At 41.3% G+C, this 18,476-nt stretch overlaps 2 protein-coding genes across 2 annotated transcripts; both read right to left on the bottom strand.

The window, feature by feature from the left end:
- Nucleotides 1-778: 778 nt before the first annotated feature.
- lrp12 (low density lipoprotein receptor-related protein 12) lies at nt 779-8,231 on the bottom strand. The gene is made up of 11 exons (XM_037692819.1): nt 7,613-8,231; nt 6,617-6,673; nt 6,397-6,532; nt 5,471-5,673; nt 4,908-5,155; nt 4,667-4,816; nt 4,329-4,550; nt 3,944-4,210; nt 3,490-3,692; nt 3,241-3,373; nt 779-3,081 (listed from the first exon to the last, which is right to left on the bottom strand). Exons 1-11 carry the CDS (start codon nt 7,665-7,667, stop codon nt 2,131-2,133), a joined length of 2,625 nt encoding a protein of 874 aa, XP_037548747.1. The 5' UTR covers nt 7,668-8,231; the 3' UTR covers nt 779-2,130.
- A 6,282-nt stretch (nt 8,232-14,513) lies between these two features.
- On the bottom strand, nt 14,514-17,914 carry wdyhv1 (WDYHV motif containing 1). Its single transcript, XM_037692945.1, has 6 exons — nt 17,853-17,914; nt 17,500-17,599; nt 17,047-17,097; nt 16,817-16,965; nt 16,627-16,751; nt 14,514-14,932 (listed from the first exon to the last, which is right to left on the bottom strand). Exons 1-6 carry the CDS (start codon nt 17,912-17,914, stop codon nt 14,772-14,774), a joined length of 648 nt encoding a protein of 215 aa, XP_037548873.1. The 3' UTR covers nt 14,514-14,771.
- Nucleotides 17,915-18,476: the final 562 nt, after the last annotated feature.

The raw sequence follows: 18,476 nt of genomic DNA, 5'->3' as shown, positions 1-18,476 counted from the left end.
AAGGCAGAAAAATAATTTCACCACTGTATGGGAACATACAATAATGACAATCTCAGACCTCCCTTCCCTTCAGGATCAGTCTCAACTACTACCACACTAAACCTTAGGTCAATTATTGTAAAAGTAGCTGAAGTTTAGCCACTTGTGTTTTTTAAGAGTCAGCTATGTTGAATCATTTGGATTCTAAAAACCTCATGTGCTGCAGAGGTACAACCAATTATTACATTACAGATTACATTCTGAGAGTTTTGTTCAAATCCGTCCAGCGGTTCATGAGATATTTTGCTAACAGCCATACACAAAAGTGTTATCGCCAACCTTTCACCTTTTGACAGAGAGCGACAAATAGAAAGATTTAAGGACAAAATAAACTTCTCCAAAAGAGGGCGGCAAAGCTCCAACTGTAAAAATATGGCGGACATAAACACGATTGTTAAAAGTGACAACAATAACATTACATCTCTGGAGTCAACTCACTGTGAACCTTTAATCTTTAGTGCAGTTTATCAGGTTTTACAGACTCAAAGGAAAAACACCAAACAAATTGAATCATGCAGGTCAGAAAAACAGCTACACAACAGCAAATTAACACAATAATAACCAGAGTATTAATAATAATAATAATAATAATAATAAATATACACAGTCACACTCACACAGTCAAATGAGTACCAAAAACAGTAACAAAGATCAAAAATACAGATGTTTGAATGGCTTCAGTCAGGAAAGGAAAAGGAGCCACAAAATAAGAGCGTTTATAATCCAAGTGTCTGCTGCCAGTCTGCTTTTGGTCCTGGTTGAGATGTTTGACCATTAATTATAAAAACATCTTTAAACGCTGCCCTACAAATGTAGTCTTGACTCTTCTTCAGTAACCTATTTCTTTTCTAAGAAGTGACCAGGCACACACTGACTTTCATCCAGAAACAGCAGCCTGAAGCTGCTCATGACGAAGGTCATGTGACCTGGGGGCGTAGACGAGAACACGTTTTAAGTACCGTTGATTAAGTTTTAAGAAATAAATAAAAACAATAGCAAATTATGTTGTGCTTTGTGTATGTTGCTTTTACAACTGGTGTAACAGAAAATATGTAAACAATTTTCCGATAGTGAATTTTTTTTATAACTGAGCTTTTATCTCATTAAGATATTTATCAGTAGATGTTTGAGTCAGCTGTTACTGCTTGGTTCATATGATCTCAGGCAGTGTGGTGAAATATTTAATTTGTGTAACAGCTGTACATACCGACCTCATGGCTGACAGCTGGGGTCAAAATCTCAGATACTCGAGTTTAAACTTAAACACCATTAAGCCTTTTTGCTACCAAATAATAAAAATACAAAACAAACAAACAAAAAAACAATAAATCCTAAAAAAAGTCATCTTTGGAAAAAATTATTCTGGTCACATGATCCTCGTCATTCTCAATTTTTCCTTAAAACAGACTCAACCAGCAGCCTTTAAAATGGAGGGACCTTTAAATATTTCCCACCTGACCAGGAGTTCTCACACAGCCCGGGTCAGATGGGTTCCTTATCAAGTGTAAAGTTCTCATCTATGGGAACCATCAGTCTGTTCCATCAGGAATCTTTTTACAGTCGTACCGATGGGGAGAACGTCGGCCTGTGAGGGGGTGAGGGTGGGAGGTAGGCAGGTGGTAAACAGACGGACCAGGGAAACAACAAACAGTTTACGTGGTCATACCAACAGGAATCAGTGACTTCACTCCTGAGTCTCTGATTGGTTCATTTATCTCCGACATCACTGAAAGCTAACCTTTAATCCAGCTAGCATGCTAACACAAGTTAGACTTTAGTTAGCTGTTGAACAGTAAGGGATGTTAGCATTTTCGAAACGTTTCTAGTTCAAGCCACTATTTGTAGAATTAGATGGTTTAAAAAAAAAGGTTTATATGTTATGTAGAATATTAGCCACCTGTTAGCCAGCTTAATGCCTAGACTAAAAATAAATTAGCATGTTAAGCAGCAGCAGTAGGTAGGTGTGAGATGTGATAGCCTGCCTGTTAGCAGGTTAGGTTGTCTTGTTAGTGGACTGGTTATAATATTAACCAGGTAAATGAGAAGAGAATAAAACAGGACAGTTAGCATGTTAGCTGGCAGGTTAGCCTGTTAGCACAGCAGCAGCAGTTCATCGTCGCTGCTCTCCGTCTTACCCGTGGCCTCCAGGCAGGCGTCAGGGATCTGAGCCGTATGAACCATCCCACAGTGTTCACATGTGCCATCCCGCCCCCCTCGACCACTGTGTCCACGGTGATGATGGGGGGCGAGGCCTGTGGTGGAGGAGGGGTGTGGCTCCAGCAGAGGTTGTCGTACGTCACTGACCGATGATGAAGAGGAGGACGAGTCAGAGTCGGAAGCAGGGATGAGGAGCTCCACATCTTCCTCCTCCTCTCTGCTCTCTCGTTGCTCAGTGGCATCAGCGCTGCTTCTTCCTGTCTCCAGCTGGCGGAGCGGGCTGTGATTGGGCCAGGTTTGGTTCTGCTGGTTCTGGTTAGTTCGGGTCAGGCTTCTAGCGAGGCGGTGCAGGTTCTGGGCGAGGCGTTGCAGGGCAGAGGAGGAAGGAGCCTGGAGCTCTGAGGCATCACTGTGACATTCAGGATCTGGACTAGAGGTCACCACAGTGACAGGGCTGGAGGGGGGCGGAGCTTCTCTGGACCTATCATGGCCTCGACCTCTGCTTGGCATTGGGGTCACAGAGGTGGCAGATGCCGTCACTGATATAACAGCCTCTACAGCAGAAGGGGGTGGGGTTTTCTGAGGGAGGGGGGCAACAGGACCACCCACTGCACCCACACCTCGTTCCCTACCTCGTTCACCTTCTGTATCCGTGTCATCAGAGTCTGGAGACAGCAGATCGGAGCCAGAACTCCCAGTGCTCCCTGTACCAGAGCTGTCCTCCAAGTCAGCAGAGACGAGAGCCAAGGATCCAGAACGACGAGATCGGGAGAAGGTGAAGAGTCTGCGCCACAGGTTGCTACGACGACCAGAGGAGGGAAGTCTGAGGGAGGTGAAGCCAAGCTGCGAGCGCACAGCCAGACGAAGGTTTTCCAGGACGGACGCCTGAGGACAGACAAGGAGAAATAAAAACCAGTTTTAAACATCACAGCCGATATGAGAACTGTTTTACTCACAACTGGGTCTTTTTTATTTTACAGAAGCAGGAAAAACCGTCTCCACGAGTGATGAAAAGATACTTAAGGTCAGACATTGTATATGTACCTGACTCCCAGAACACACTGGAAAATCCTCAACTGGTGGGATAAGTCCTTGTGCGATCAGCTGACCATAAGAGGGCGGGGCCTCCCTCCTCAGCAGCTCTGCCTCCACTCTGGAAAGCTGGGTCTCAAACGACCTGCAATGATCAATCAGAGTCTGAATCCCACAGACTGCTGACAAATCACACAGCTTACATCGCAGTTAGAAAAAGTGACCAGTCAGAGGACACTGTGAAGTCTCAGATATCCTCACCTGCGTTCAAACATACGCAGCGAGTAGAGTTTGCAGGTGCAGCCGAGGGCGATGACCAACAGCAGGCCACAGATCAGACTGCCGATGACGGCTGCTGTAATGACTCTTGTGGGAACAATGATGGGGCAACTTTCCTCATCGCTGCCGTCACCACAGTCGTCCTGCGCGTCGCAAACCCATGACTCAAACACACAGCGGTTATTCTGCAGAGGCAAAAGGTAAAAAATTAGGGCATTTTTGGTAAAACTTGTTTCCCCTATCATTATCCAAGGAGGGCGCCCCGCCCTGTCAACAAAACCGAGCGCCCTGCCTAAGGACCCCTTTATGATTACTGTTTCATCGCTGCTTTTAATCATTACAGTTACAGAAGAATAATTTAGAGCAGGTCAATCAAGAAAAAATTTAATTATTTTGAGCCTGGCTTGTGCGTGTGTGCAGACCCAGGCTGTCCCACCTTGCAGTGGAAGTTTCCGGGCTGGCAGAAGAAGCAGTTCTTTTCGTCAGAACCATTGGGGCAGCGGTTCTGGTAGTTGCAGCGGTCTGATCGAGGGTAGCAGGCTCCGTTTCTGGAACAGGGGAACTCGTCCTCCTGACAAGAAGAGCAGTTCTGCTCATCCCGACCGTTGGGACAGTGCCAGTACCCATCGCACCGCTGCTGCTCTGTGTAACACCCCCAGTTTCCTCCACAGGGAACCTCCCAGGGCAGGCAGAACCCATCCACCTAAAGAACACACACACACAAAAACAGGTCAAACAGAATCAACCTAGCTAAAGAAAAAGAAGCATCACAAAGATTAGAAGTTTTAGAACATCTCGAATGTCTGATCAGAGCAACTCGCCTGATAGGTGACGTTGAATCCTCTGGCGGCGTTGATCTTGTCAGCATAGAAGTGAACTCTGAGCTGACCAGAAGATGAAACCACAGCGACTGGTGCTCTGGAGTCAAAAGCAGTCAGCACCCTGAGGAGGCGCCGAGGGTTTTCCTCAAGACCATCGTAAACTTTAACATAATCACCGTAACCCGTCCCATCCAGTTTAAAGTCTGTAAACCTCAGGATAACCTGCGAGAGGAGGATGCAGAAAGATGATTAGTTTAAAGATCAAAGAGGAGGTTATTGGAACTTCTTTAAATGTCTCCAGACTAAGCTATGTTTGATGGTCTGAGCTTAGAGGTTACCTTCCGGTGGTCTCCAGTGTCAATCAGCCATGTGCAGTTACTTCCTGGAGGGTAAAAATCAGGGTAGTTTGGAGAGCTGAAAGAACCGTAGAAGTTCCTCAACCATTCTCCACAAGTGGGAACGTCACAGTCGATTTCATCGCCAAGGTCCTGAAATGTCAACGACATAAAAGTGTGAAACTCTTACAGACGAAATAAAATTTACTCCATGACTTTTGATACGACTGAAACGGCCTTTTACCTGGCAGTCGATGCTGCCGTCACAGCGCAGACTGTGGGGCAGGCAGGTGTAGATCCGGGTGTAACGGGACAAGCAGGGGAACTGGTTCAGATTACAGGGCTGGAAGGAGAATGGTGAATCCACACACAACTCCTCATCTGAATTGTCCCCACACTCATCCATGGAGTTACACCGCCACCAGTCTGGTATGCACTTCCCATTAGAGCAGTGGAACTGGTCCACATCACAGCTGGAGGCCTCTGGTTTACCTAAAACCACAAGATTTATATTTTCAGTATGGCCATCAACCACCTGAAAACATTTTACTGGGATAAGGAGGATTTTGCGCTCCTCCTAGCCTATCCTTGTTTAGAGGATTTACATCAGACTCTAATCCAGCATTACATCACTGCATCACTACAGCCTGCTCTCTACACAACTGTTACGCAACAACCACAAAAGTCCTCAGTCCTGGTGATCAAAGGGTGGTTAAGACAAAAAGAACGTCAGTTCAAATTACTGTCAAAAAGTCTGACAATGGGCTAACGCAGCAGAGCTTTACAAACTGAATACATCATCCTTACCGGTGATGTAGGACAGTCTGAAACCTTTCCCTGTCAGAGTGTCATCAGTGTGGAAGTGGATCCACACATGATCCTGGGAGGAGATGTAAGGGGGAGGCAGAGAAGATCCACAAACACGTAGGCCGTCCAGGCTTCTGTAGCTGCTGATGGACATCCAGTCTGAAGTGCAGTGATGGGAACCCTGGAGGTCAAAGTCCTGGAAACTGTGGGGAAAAATACTTTCAATATAGTTATAGTTGTAAACTGAGATAATAAAAATCTTTGAAATGTTCTTCTGGAAGATATTAGTTGCAAAAAATACAGTTTATGTTAAAAAAAATTAAGTTTAAAGTAGTCGGAACTAACAAAAGAACGCAGAAAGTCTAAAACGTTTCATGCAAATAGATGTATAAAAGGACAGGAATCTATTGTTTTTAATCAAATGTGGTAAAAGTAAAATGTTGGGGACAAAAAAAAAAACTTCCAAAACTATGAACTTGCTGTCACGCATGGTAGTGGCTGCATCATTTTCTGGAATTTTGTCAAAGAGTCAAAAAGTTCTACTTCAAAGATATTCAGCAAAACCTCAAACCATTACAGAAGACGGCTGAAATATCTACAAAAGTAGGATTGTTCCAAAAAGAAAAAAAGACTCAAATATAAACTGCATGTGTGGAACAAATAAAGCAAGCTAACATTTTTGTAGTTTTTGTAAACAACATTCTCAAAACCCTAAACTCAAGACTCAAAAATAGGGGAACTCTTCCAATCTGCCAAAACAAAGGGACAAAAACTCCAACAGAACTGTGCCAGAGAATTGCTAATGTTTATATGTGGACACGGTGTGACAAGTGACACTAAGCCATTTAACCACAATTTTAAACAATAAAATTATGTCCAACACGTGTCCCCACACCAACTGTCAATCAGGAAACGATCTGTTTTACCTGATGGTGATGGAGTCTCCCAGCCTTGCTCTTATGTTCCAGCTACAGTTCAGCCTAGCTGGATACTGAAAGGGCCAACCGGGGCTGGTGATGACGCCACTAGATGCTCGCAGGAGCTCCGCCGCATCACCACAAGCTGGATGGGAGGAGTAAGGGAAGGTTTCTGTTAAGACTTGCACTGCCAACTATTGTGATGATAGCCGAGTGACCTTAAACTCACCATTAGAAAATCCAGACACGTAGACATTGTCATTTCTTTGAGAAGCAGCGATGCATCCTGGGAAAAACACGAGGCATAAAGTATTAACAAACCGTGTCATAAATAGAAAAATAAATCTACACAGATCTTCGTCTATTTTATGAACATAATCTACCAGGGAGGTTTGAATGCCAACATTTTAGTCTCATTTTCATTTAATTTAATGTTCCATCATGAAAACTTTTTGCCCTGATAAGAGTGATGTTTTATTTTATTTTTTTACACAAACGAAGTCTGTAATGGCTTGAAACACAGAGGTTTATCTTGAACTATTAAGAACAGAAAAATAGGCTGTGTGTCTTTGTTTCCTCTTTACTGTGTGAAAACAACACAAAGGAAAGACGCGACAGAAAGCGCATCATAAAAGATTGATTACAGCTTGCGTGCTATGTTGCACGCATTTTATGTTTATTAAAAAAATATGGAAAAACTACTTCAATCATCCAGCTAAAATTGGTTTTCATGCTTTGTTTTACTTTATATTGCTAATCTGACCATATGCCTACAGTGCATCATTAGAAATATTTGTGTTATTGTGGATTATGGGATGGTATAATCTGCTTTCAATTGGTAAACAACACACCATAGGATCCTGTGGTGAAGGTGAAAGTCTGGGAGCATCCTTTCTAAACATTTGGGCAATTCTATAAACAGTTACTTGAATCAGAGTTGTAAATTATATTTGAATTATGATAACTTTTAGACAACAAGGTGAGATTGCATGGCAGGAGTTGGGTTAAATGTGCCACATTTATTCATGATAACCTAGAAAAACGTGCACGAAAACACTCCTTTAGTTAAATACTGTAAAACTGACTAACATATAAAAATTGGCTCATAATTAAGTTTTTTCCCTCATATAAGAACCTGTAAATTAAATACAAAGCAACATAATAAAAGCCAAATATAAACAGGAGTCCTGGTTCTAACAGAAAATTGGGGATTAAGAGGACTCACCTGACAAGATGAGCAGGTAGACGACACTCTGCCTGCAGCCTGAACTGAGGGCCATAATAACCCTCGGTGTCAAGCAGCTGCGAGCCTTATTGTGATGAATCTGATGCAGAAGATGAGCCCAAGGTCACGGAACTGAGAGCTGCATGTCAGATGAGCACAATAAAAACTGACCCGAGGTTCTGCTTTACCTGTCAACTTAGCATCTACAGTAATCTAAGCTACCTGCTAACTACCGCAGCCAGCCTGCTCTCACATCCTGAACTACTGCTCGGAAACAAAGACATCTAGAGCCCAGAGTTACAGCTAGCGTTACCTGTTAGCTGTTAGCAAAAAACAGGACGTTAATCAACGGCTTTACCCCGAGAACGGACTCCGCTGTTTCAACACGACACATATTGTGAAAAAATATGAGCATATAGCTACACAGGGATGATGTTTTGAAAAAAAGCGAAATAATCTGACAAGTACATCACAACGAGCTAACAGCCGGAGTCTCCGGCTAAAGCGTTCGACGTTTAAGAAACTGGCCGATTAGCAGCAACATGCTAACGGAGCTACATGGCTATCCAGCCCGTCCTCCGTCAGAACGTGCAACCCAGACCGCGGCAGCTAAACCGGTTCGTCCTGGGATAGATAACAGAACCGGAGCAGAGGTCGGCAGAGCGGGTGTTAGCTCTGTGTTTCAGTCCCACCGCCGCAGCATCGTCACGGCTCCTGCTCGATGTTTCCCTTCGGCTCAGCGGAGCAACAACAGAGACGCAGCAGCAGAGAGCGAGAGTGCATTAAGCCCCGCCCACCATCCACATTTATTTGTTTATTTGTTTATTTACAAGAGAGTTTCCTTGACCGTATGCCTTCTATTTACTTAATTGATTAATTTATAATTGATTTATTTTTGATGGACTATTTTTAAAAATTATTTATTTTCTAATCAAGACCTCTGTCTCATGGTGGGCCAGCAGTTTTAGTTTTTGTGTCACTGATTTGATGTGACCATTATCTCCTAAATCCCTGTACATGAGTGCTGCTTTTATTTCATTTACATAAGTAAACATGACAGCATTTGGAGACAGTCAGACAAAACTATTAACACTTTGGTTCTTGCAATTAAAAAAAAAAAAGTACTTCCATTTTAGAGAGAAGCACATTTATGCCTCCACATGTTTCAGTAATAGCATCTGTTGTCTGTTTGGGGAGTCTCCCATTCTGAGCAGCGGCTGGAGCTTCTCTCAGCTGTTCTTTTGTTCCTTTTTATTTGGGGCTCAGCACCCCACCCAAACTGTCCATCTGCTGTAAGATCACACTCCCCTCACCCCATGTCACTTAACAAAGAACTGAGAAATAGATATTTAAACCAGTTACTCTGATCAATGTTGAAACTCCTGTCCTGTCTGCTGAAAGTGAAATACACATTTATCTGAACTTTTGAGTATGGTCTTACTTAAACAGAAGGAATGAATAAATAATAAGTGTTATGATGCGTTGTCATGAAGTTGCAGTGACACAATGCCCTCCGACGCTTTCAGTTAATTCTGACAAGTGAATGAAAACAAATGTAATAATCTGCTTCTCTGAAAAAGGAAATATGCAGCAAAGCAGAACCATGCTTTATAAGTGTAACATCTAAATGTGACGTTAATAGTTAAGTAAAAAACAAATATAATAGCTATGATGAAAGGTATACACAAAGTAATTTCTTACAAATTAAACTAAGTGACATTCATCATATTGTTCATAAGCAGAGAGGTTTGAGGGGGAAAGAGGGGATTTGAAGTCAGCAGACACCTTCATGTTTGTGGTTTAAATCACCAGAAATAGGGAATAATGAGCAGATTTTGCAGCAAAAGTTTATTTATGATCGTCAGCAGAAAGATGTAAGCAAATGAACCACAGAATTTATTCTCTCTTATTTATTCACAATGATGTAAAGCTAAAATGAAGTGGAATTCATATTTATTTTACATTTTGTTGTATTTTCTCTTTCTCACTCCTCATGGCGGTCAGGACCTCCCACACCAGTCTTCCGTTCTTCTCTTTGTTTTGATTCAAGAAGGCAACACAGTAATTATCTTTGCTGAAGATCCTCTCTAACTCTTCCCGATGCGTGGGGTATTTAGATATAAAAGCTCTCTGAATCATGTTTTCCTTCTTTGTCTGCTTAGACTCCAGTTTGAAGCAGCTGCAGTAAATATCTCGTCTCTTAATCAACAGATTTTCCAAAGGATCCAAGTCCTTGAGTTGTCTAGTGAGGACCTTGAGTTCTCTAGTGAAGTCCTTGAGTTCTCTAGAGATGTCCTGTTTAATCTTCTCTTTGTTCTCCCCGTCCCTTTTGTCGTTTTCTTCTTTCTTTTTTACAAGATATGCCTGTTTTTTGGCCCTAACGTTCTCCAACCCTGAGTCAAATAAATACAAAAACAAGCATGAAGGAAGAAGAGCAGCTGAAGTCTTTCGCTGAGACCTGAACTACGCAGGTTCAAAATGTTCACAATTTCATTAGATAATTTAACTGATCCTTACGACGGTGATTGTTATATTTGAAACCAGCTGTCCGCTTGGAAAGTCAGCTTAAATTCCCAGACTAATGAAGTGACTAGGTGTCAGCCTCATGTTACAAATACCGTATTTTTCGGACTATAAGGCGCAATATCAATGAACGGGTCTGTTTATAAGGCGCATTAAGCGAAACAAAACAGTCAGATAAGTCAAACTTTATTCAACTCATTTACGATAACCACATAAAATCAGTTCGAGGTCAGTAAGCACAACCAGAATTAATACATAAGGCGCACCTGATTATAAGGCTCTGTCGATTTTTGAGAATATTAAAGGATTTTAAGTGTGCCTTATAGTCGGAAAAATACGGTACTTCAACTCAAACAAAGCGTCAACCGTAAACAATTTAACCCATTGCCTTTGTAAACTTGTTTTTTTTAAAGGTTATTTCTGCTCTAACATTCCAGAACTCATTTTTCAGGAAGTTTAATTTCTTCTTGAAAACATGGGACATGTGTATAAAGTTATTAAAATGCAAAGACACCTGAAAGTAAAGTGCAACTGGTTTTATCATTTCTGTATTATTCATTGTAGCTGGACGAAGTCTTTACAAAGCTCTAACTTACAAGCAGGCACACCGAAAAAAAGAGTCAGTGTTGCTGCCCAACCGAGAACGCTGATCCAACTTCCTCCACCTGCTCCTCCACCTGCTCCTCTACCTGCTCCTCCACCTGCTCCTCCACCTGCTCCTCCACCTGCTCCTCCTTCACTTGGTTCAGTGTTGCGGTTGCAGCTCATGATTACTCAGGAAAGAAGCTGCATGAGTTCAAACAGATGTATTTGTAGTTTATCATTATGCATTTCTAAGTGTTTACAGCGTCAAACGGCAAACTGACACAGTTCAGCATTTGTCTACTTTTACAATCAGGTTTGTGAGTTCAGAGTTTACTCTTCAGACTAATTAAAACATCTTGGACAAAAAGCTAAATTTTCTTTAAAACAGCTACCCAAATTTTAGCTCATTGACTCTGACAGTGCACATGAAAACTCACGTCAGGGCATGGATTACATTTAATTATAATTAACTGCTGGATGAAATAAAACATCTGGACAAGTCTCTAACTTTACCTCGGCTGTTTCACTGCTGAGTTTGAAGCTGATCAGCTCGTTGATCCTTCCAGTAAATGACTGGGATCTAAACAGACCTGATTCTCCACACATGGAGGAATGTTGTCTTAACCACTCCTCTTAATGTATAATCCTATTAAACTAAAGGTGACTGGTTTGATTGTGGTCGAACTAGTTCTACTGAGCATCTAATTATAGCCTATTTACAATAATGGATAACCTACGTATGTCAGTAAACAGAAACCAACATGACAACCTCAGAAATCTGCCACTCACCAACAATTTACAAACTTTCATCAGGTCTGAGTAAACCAAAAGAGAAAACAAACTAACAATCTAACAGACATCAAGTTATTTCTACTTTTTCTACTCTGGCTCTCGCTCAAGGTGGACACTCATGCTCTCCCTCCCCCTGTTCTCCTCTTCCTCCTGCTCTGCTCTCTGTGTGTTTGAAGCTCCTGGTACACACCGCCCAAATGAAAAAAAAAAAAAGTTTGTAGATCTGGTGAGTTGGACTTTCAATGCAATCGACAAAATCTTTTCAACAAAATGTCAGGGTCCTGGAGAACCCTCTTGTCTGACTGAGACTCACGCTGTGGGGTACGTCAGAGATCTGTGGGGAGTTTGGCAGCAGATGTGTCTCAGTTCTGTCTCAGGAGGACGCTGAAGACATTTATAAATTTGTATTATGATAGAAGGGGTTCTGCTCTTTGGCATCGGTGGGGCTCTGTTTTATTAACTTTTGAAGAAAACTTCAGCAGCAGTTTCGGCCATGACAAAGCTTCTGAGTCTGTGCGATGGTTTGGTTCGTGCTAAGAGTACTCAACATCAGCTGATTTACGAGATAAACCATAAGATGGAGACGATTTGTGAGAATCACAGGCCACCTGAGGCTCTTTGGACTCGTCAGCATGTTGGGATCGACCTTGAAGAAGGCTCATAACTTGGATCAGTGGAGGGGAAACACCCATAAATTTGGCCATTTTGGACCGGAAAGTTCCAGCAGGACTTGAGGCTCACGAGACAAAACGGTCTGCCTGAAGAAAAATCAACAATTGTGGCTTATCTGAATCTGACTCCCCTGTTTGGCCCCGGATATGAGCCGACTATCAAATTTCTCTCGAGACATGGGTAACTAGGGACAAAGCTTTGTCTCTCGCAAATAAAATCAGTTCGAGGTCAGTAAGCACAACCAGAATTAATACATAAGGTGCACCAGATTATAAGGCTCACTGTTGATTTTTGAGAAAATCAAAGGATTCTAAGTGCACTTTATAGTCAGAAAAATGTGGTAGTATTCTTTTAGCTTTCATTTTATGTATTTCTGAGCGTTGCACATCTGAACTTTAAGGATGTTAAAGTTTAGGTACTAAATGCTTCAGTAATTGTTTTTAGTGAAGTTCGTTTAACAGCAGCTCAGCATTAAAGGCAGGCCACTTCATGGTAAAGGCTAAGATTTTTAATTAGGTGACAATCCACTGATTTAAGCTTGATTTTACAGATCAAATAATAGCACACATATTTTTTGTGCATACTTACTGCAGACTATAACTGGGTCCACAATCCATCTCCAGTCTCCTGCTGGACTCTGAACCGCTCTGAGGTTGTCTGGTTTAAAGCTATCCCAGTAATCAGAACCAAGCATGCAGAAGCTGCATTCAGCTTCTATGCAACATTTTAGAATTGAACGCTTTTTGAACATTTCAGAACAAACTCCCATAAAACTGCCAGACAGCTGCAACTGAGTTCCTTTAAAACGAGGTTGAAGACTGTCCTGTTTGCTGTTCCCTTTAATTGAAGCAAAGGATTATTTTTATTCTGTATTTTATATACCATTTCTTAATACTTAATTTCTGGGTTCCAGAATTGCGCCGCTCAAGGTGGCTGCATGTTGGAGTAGCTCTCCCATTCATTCTGAGATTTTGCTTTTGAAAACTTTAATTAATCTTTTTTCTGAATGCAAATCGCTTTTTTCGGATGATTACTTCCTCTGGTATCAGATACTGTGTTGCTGGCAGGATTTTTACTGAAACCTTTATTACATTTGGACATTTGTTATGATGCATAACCATGACAATAGGGTGGTTTTCTACAACTGGGAGCAGCTGATTAACATCTCAAAAGCTCAAATCTCAACTACAGCCCCAAATCACAAATGAGTTGAAAAGGAGGCGCCGTGGATGCATTCCCGTCTACCTGGAGGCAGTGCTTGAGTGCCTGACTGCAGAGATCTTGGAGGTAGCGAGAAACGCAGCTTGTGACAGCGGGAGGACCAAGATCATCCCCCGGCACCTGCAGTTAAGTCTGTGGCAATAAAGGGCTTGACAGGCTGCTGGGAGAAATGGCCATCGCTCAGGGAGAAGTTCTGCCCGACATTCAGGCAGTCCTGCTGCCCAAGAGGACCGAGAGGCCTGCTTGTCTGGGTGGACAGATTGACATCTGTAGCCAGTTTCTTCGGATCCGCTGTGGGACGGACTGCTCCAAGAGATCCTTCCTGCCAAAAGACATCAGCATCTAGAACAACTTTAATAAAACCAAGATGAGCTACAACAACAATTAATTTCCCTTTGGGATTAATAAAGTATATTTAAATTTGAATATACTCAGGCCTTGCTTTCATTCTTTAATGTTTTGAACTGTTCTTTCTTCGAGTGTAATTTATTTTTCTATGATCTTTTACTGTTCTTCGGCACTTTGTCACAATGTTTTTAGTTGTTTGTGTAAAGCTCTTGGAGTTGCCTCGTTACTGAAATGTGCTGCAGGAATAAAGCTGCCTTGCTGCTTCTTCCAGTAAATGATGATTTGAAACTAAACATATTTTATCCTTCACGTTAGTGCCAATATAAAGCAAAATGTATACAGTAATCCTTTTAAACTAAACAGGTTCTACTAATTATCTACAGTATTTACAGTCAATTGCTGTGGTTAAGAAACAACTTCAAACCAGTTTCTGTCCCACGAAGAACCACCACACGCTGCAAATGAAGTATTCTCATCTGAGATGTCAGATGTAGCGCAAACTGCACTTTAAAGTCTGTGTGAATTATCAGTGATTGATTGGCGCTCCTGATTTATTGCTGATTTAACAGAACAGACATAGACTGCAGACTAAACAGAAAATGTCTTTTTTATTTAAAGATTAGGGTCAAAACGTGACAGACTGAGCTACAAACTGAATCCATTTATTGTTCAATTCCTGACAGTCACGTGCGCTGTAAATAAGTGGACTGACAGATGTGATGTTACAAAACAAAGAATCAGCGTTTTCCAGAGGGATCTGTGCAGAGGACTGTTAACCTCAACACCCAGCACCTCCATGTTTCTGCTGTTTTCTGCGCTCCAGGAGCTGGTGTGAATGAAGTTCAGGAGAGCCGAGCTGTCTTTCAGTTCCACACGAAAATAAAAGTTGTTTGTTTGTCTTTATCTCTCTGTCAGACTTGACCAAATGTTCGTTAAGACCAGGAGGAAACTGCAACATTTCCAACAAGACATCCAAAGCAACAAAAAAAACAACAACTCCTAAATCCCAAAATGTCAGTTAACAAGATGCTGCTGATGAAGATTGAGCTGATGATGAAGATGATGATGCTGTGGACGGATTTCCTATGAATTTCTGCATAAACTGATTCAGACTGAAGACGGTGCCCCAGCCGACAGCAGGGTTCATGCTAATGAAGTCATCCAGGTTCATCTGACTCTCTGAGGAGGAAATGCATCATAACAAGATGACATCATCTTTGTTTGTATGTGTATACATATGCAGGTGCTGGTCATAAAATTTGAATATGATAAAAAAAAAGTTTATTTATTTTAGTAATTCCATTCAAAAAGTGAAACATGTATATTATATTCATTCATTACACACAGACTGATATATTTCAAATGTTTATTTCTTTTAATGTTGATGATTATAACTGACAACTAATGAAAACCCCAAATTCAGTTCCTCAGAAAATTAGAATATTACTTAAGACCACTTTAAAAACATGATATTTTTTAGAAATGTTGGCCAACTGAAAAGTATGAGCATGTACAGCACTCAATAGTTGTTGTTCCTTTTGCCTGGATTACTGCAACAATGCAGCGTGGCATGGAGTCGATCAGTCTGTGGAACTGCTCAGGTGTTATGAGAGCCCAGGTTGCTCTGATAGTGGCCTTCAGCTCTTCTGAATTGTTGGGTCTGGTCTATCACATCTTTCTCTTCACAATACCTCCAGAGATTTTCTGTGGGGTTAAGGTCAGGTGAGTTTGCTGGCCAATTAAGAACAGGGATACCATAGTCCTTAAACCAGGTACTGGTAGCTTTGCCACTGTGTGCAGATGCCAAGTCCTGTTGGAAAATGAAATCTGCATCTCCATAAAGTTGGTCAGCAGCAGGAAGCATGAAGTGCTCTAAAACTTCCTGGTAGACGGCTGCGTTGAACTTGGACCTCAGAAAACACAGTGGATCAACACCAGCAGATGACATGGCACCCCATACCATCACTGACTGTGGAAACTTGACACTGGACCTCAAGCAACATGGATTCTGTGCCTCTCCTCTTTTCCTCCAGACTCTGGGACCTTGATTTCCAAAGAAAATACAAAATTGACTTTCATCATAGAACATAACTTTGGACCACTCAGCAGCAGTCCTGTCCTTTTTGTCTTTAGCCCAGGCGAGATGCTTCTAACGCTGTCTCTTGTTCAAGAGTGGCTTGACACAAGGAATGTGACAGCTGAAGCCTATGTCTTGCATACGTCTGTGCGTGGTGGTTCTTGAAGCACTGACTTCAGCTGCAGTCAACTCTTTGTGAATCTCCTCCACATTTTGGAATGAGTTTTGTTTCACCATCCTCTCCAGGGTGCAGTTATCTCTATTGCTTGTACGCTTTTTTCTATCACATCTTTTCCTTCTCTTTGCCTCTCTATTAATGTGCTTGGACACAAAGCTCTGTGAACAGCCAGCCTCTTTAGCAATGAGCTTTTGTGTCTTGCCCTCCTTGTGCAAGGTGTCAATGGTCGTTTTTCAGACAACTGCCAAGTCAGCAGTCGTTCTCATGATTGTGTAGCTACAGAACCAGACTGAGAGACCATTTAAAGACCTTTGCAGGTGTTTTTAGTTAATTATCTGATTAAGAGTGTGGCACCAGGTGTGTTCAATACTGAACCTTTTCACAATATTCTAATTTTCTGAGATACTGAATTTGGGGTTTTCATTAGTTGTCAGTTATAATCATCAACATTAAAAGAAATAAACATTTGAAATATATTGGTCTGTGTATAATGAATGAATATAATAAAATTTCACTTTTTGAATGGAATTACTTAAATAAATCAGCTTTTTCATGATTTTCTAATTTTATGACCAGAACCTGTACATATAAATATAAACAGGCTAAACAATAATTTACCTGCAGCCTGTATGGGGGGGTAAGAAGGAGGGGGCATCTTCCAGGTTCCATCGGCGTTCTTCATGTGAGATCGATCAGACGCAAAGTTCAACAGGAAGCTGTCTGCAGGAATCACGCGCAACTTCCTGTCACAAACACAAGGTGTTATTGTGATGTCACTCAGGTGTGTTACTGTAGCGACCTGTGTTACCTGTGATACTCAGGTTTGAGTTGGCGGTCTGAGCGAAGAGCCTGAGCGCCGTAAAGCCTGAGGCTGCAGGGAAAAGGCAGCTCCGTGTCCAGATCGTAAACCTGTGAGTCCGACTGAAGACCCGTCTGAAGCAGGATCACGTGGTAATCCTAACACATGCAGGGACATTATTGATGATGTCATAATGACACCGTTGTAATATCGTAGTTATACGCAGGGAAGTCACCGACCCAAATCACAGGGCGGTCACCACATCCAGACTTCTGCTTCCAGAGGGGAATCTGATGGAAAACAAAACATCACTTGTTGTCAGGCTCTGGGAGGTTTGGTTTCTTTTTTCAGTAGTTCTACGTGTTTATTGTCAGGTTAGTTCTCTTTTGGTTATTACGTTTTATTTTTTGTGTTTGTGATTCTCGTGTTTAGTTCTGTTCCTTGTGGTTTCATTTGATCAGGCTTTGGGTGTTCCTCTGCTCCACCAGCCTCTTCTCCCGCAGTCAGTATCCAGTCAGTATTGTTTTAGTGAAACTTGTTTTGAGAGTATAAAAAAGTTGCCATAAATTGATTAACAACAGTGTAATATATAATTAGGTGGTTTGTGGTGTCATTGTCTTTGTTCATTTGGCCCATTAGCAATAATTGTTACATATTTCAATGATTTTGTCCCAGCAGCTTCATTTTCTCACCATTCTGTTGTCATTAGAGATGAAAACCACAAACAGATGTTCCAGCTGCGCGGTTCTCTCTGTTTGAACAAACTCACACAGCTTCCAAACATTTTCTTCACTGCAAGACAAACAAAACAACCCAGAAGAGATGAAACAAACAGACTGAAGCAGTGGACATAATTTACTGACATTAAGATGAACGAAGAGATTTAATACCTTTTTTTTAAAACAGATATTACAGGTGATAAAGGCTTCACCTCCCCAAAAATAAATATTAAATTTGTAATTGAACGAGACTATAACAAATAATTTTATAGGAATATTGTGTTTTGTTTCATGGCAGCTATAACAGACAGTATAAACAGATTTACCAGTAACAGCTGGTGTAAACACAATTTTCAAGACTCGGTGTGATTCGATCTTCAGCCTTCATGATCTGGTGTCACACCGAAACAGCTCCGGCGGAAGCGCGTCAATGACGTCACATATAAATTCAAAATTAAAGCCCCACCGTAGAATAACAAGCGGGAGAAAATCTGTAAAAACATTCAAGTAAAACTCGAAAACGTACACAGAAATGCACTCTTTTTGCACTAATACTTTTAACTATAAAATTAAATATACATAGTTGTGCTTGTACAACAAAAAAATAAAACTACATAAGATTTTAATAGTATGCTTTCCTACCTGAAATCCATTTTTATTCAGACTAGATACATTTGCTGCAGTTTAAATAAAACGTAAATCTTATCAAAGTCTGTATTTAGATTTATGTCTGACAACAATCTGAATTTACATTTAATGATTTAACTTTTTTTTTTGCCGTCTTGATACCTTCAAACCAGCAGATACAAATCTCTGAAAATATTTATTTTTAAAAGGTAATTAACGGATTTATCTTCACATAAAATATGAGTATAAAAAAATTACCACAAACTTTGGTGGTGGTGTTTTTTAATAGAAGATTTATAAACAAAGAGCACACATGAATAGTA

The sequence above is a fragment of the Nematolebias whitei genome, chromosome 19, assembly GCF_014905685.2.
Source record: "Nematolebias whitei isolate Nwh7 chromosome 19, NemWhi1, whole genome shotgun sequence".
Taxonomy (NCBI): Eukaryota; Metazoa; Chordata; class Actinopteri; order Cyprinodontiformes; family Rivulidae; genus Nematolebias; species Nematolebias whitei.
Note: the sequence above shows the minus strand (reverse complement) of the source record. Positions and strands in the feature narration are given on the sequence as shown.

What these genes read in the sequence shown, in the direction of transcription:
- lrp12 (XM_037692819.1), bottom strand. Translation starts at nt 7,667, where the DNA reads ATGGCCCTCAGTTCAGGCTGCAGGCAGAGTGTCGTCTACCTGCTCATC. An exon ending in CTGCGTATGTTTGAACGCAG is followed by an intron (nt 3,374 to 3,489) that starts GTGAGGATATCT and finishes TGATCATTGCAG; the next exon opens with GTCGTTTGAGACCCAGCTTT. An exon ending in CAGTGTGTTCTGGGAGTCAG is followed by an intron (nt 3,082 to 3,240) that starts GTACATATACAA and finishes GTCTGTCCTCAG; the next exon opens with GCGTCCGTCCTGGAAAACCT.
- wdyhv1 (XM_037692945.1), bottom strand. Translation starts at nt 17,914, where the DNA reads ATGAAGGCTGAAGATCGAATCACACCGAGTCTTGAAAATTGTGTTTAC. An exon ending in GTTTACACCAGCTGTTACTG is followed by an intron (nt 17,600 to 17,852) that starts GTAAATCTGTTT and finishes TTTGTCTTGCAG; the next exon opens with TGAAGAAAATGTTTGGAAGC. An exon ending in CTCAAACCTGAGTATCACAG is followed by an intron (nt 16,752 to 16,816) that starts GTAACACAGGTC and finishes TGTTTGTGACAG; the next exon opens with GAAGTTGCGCGTGATTCCTG.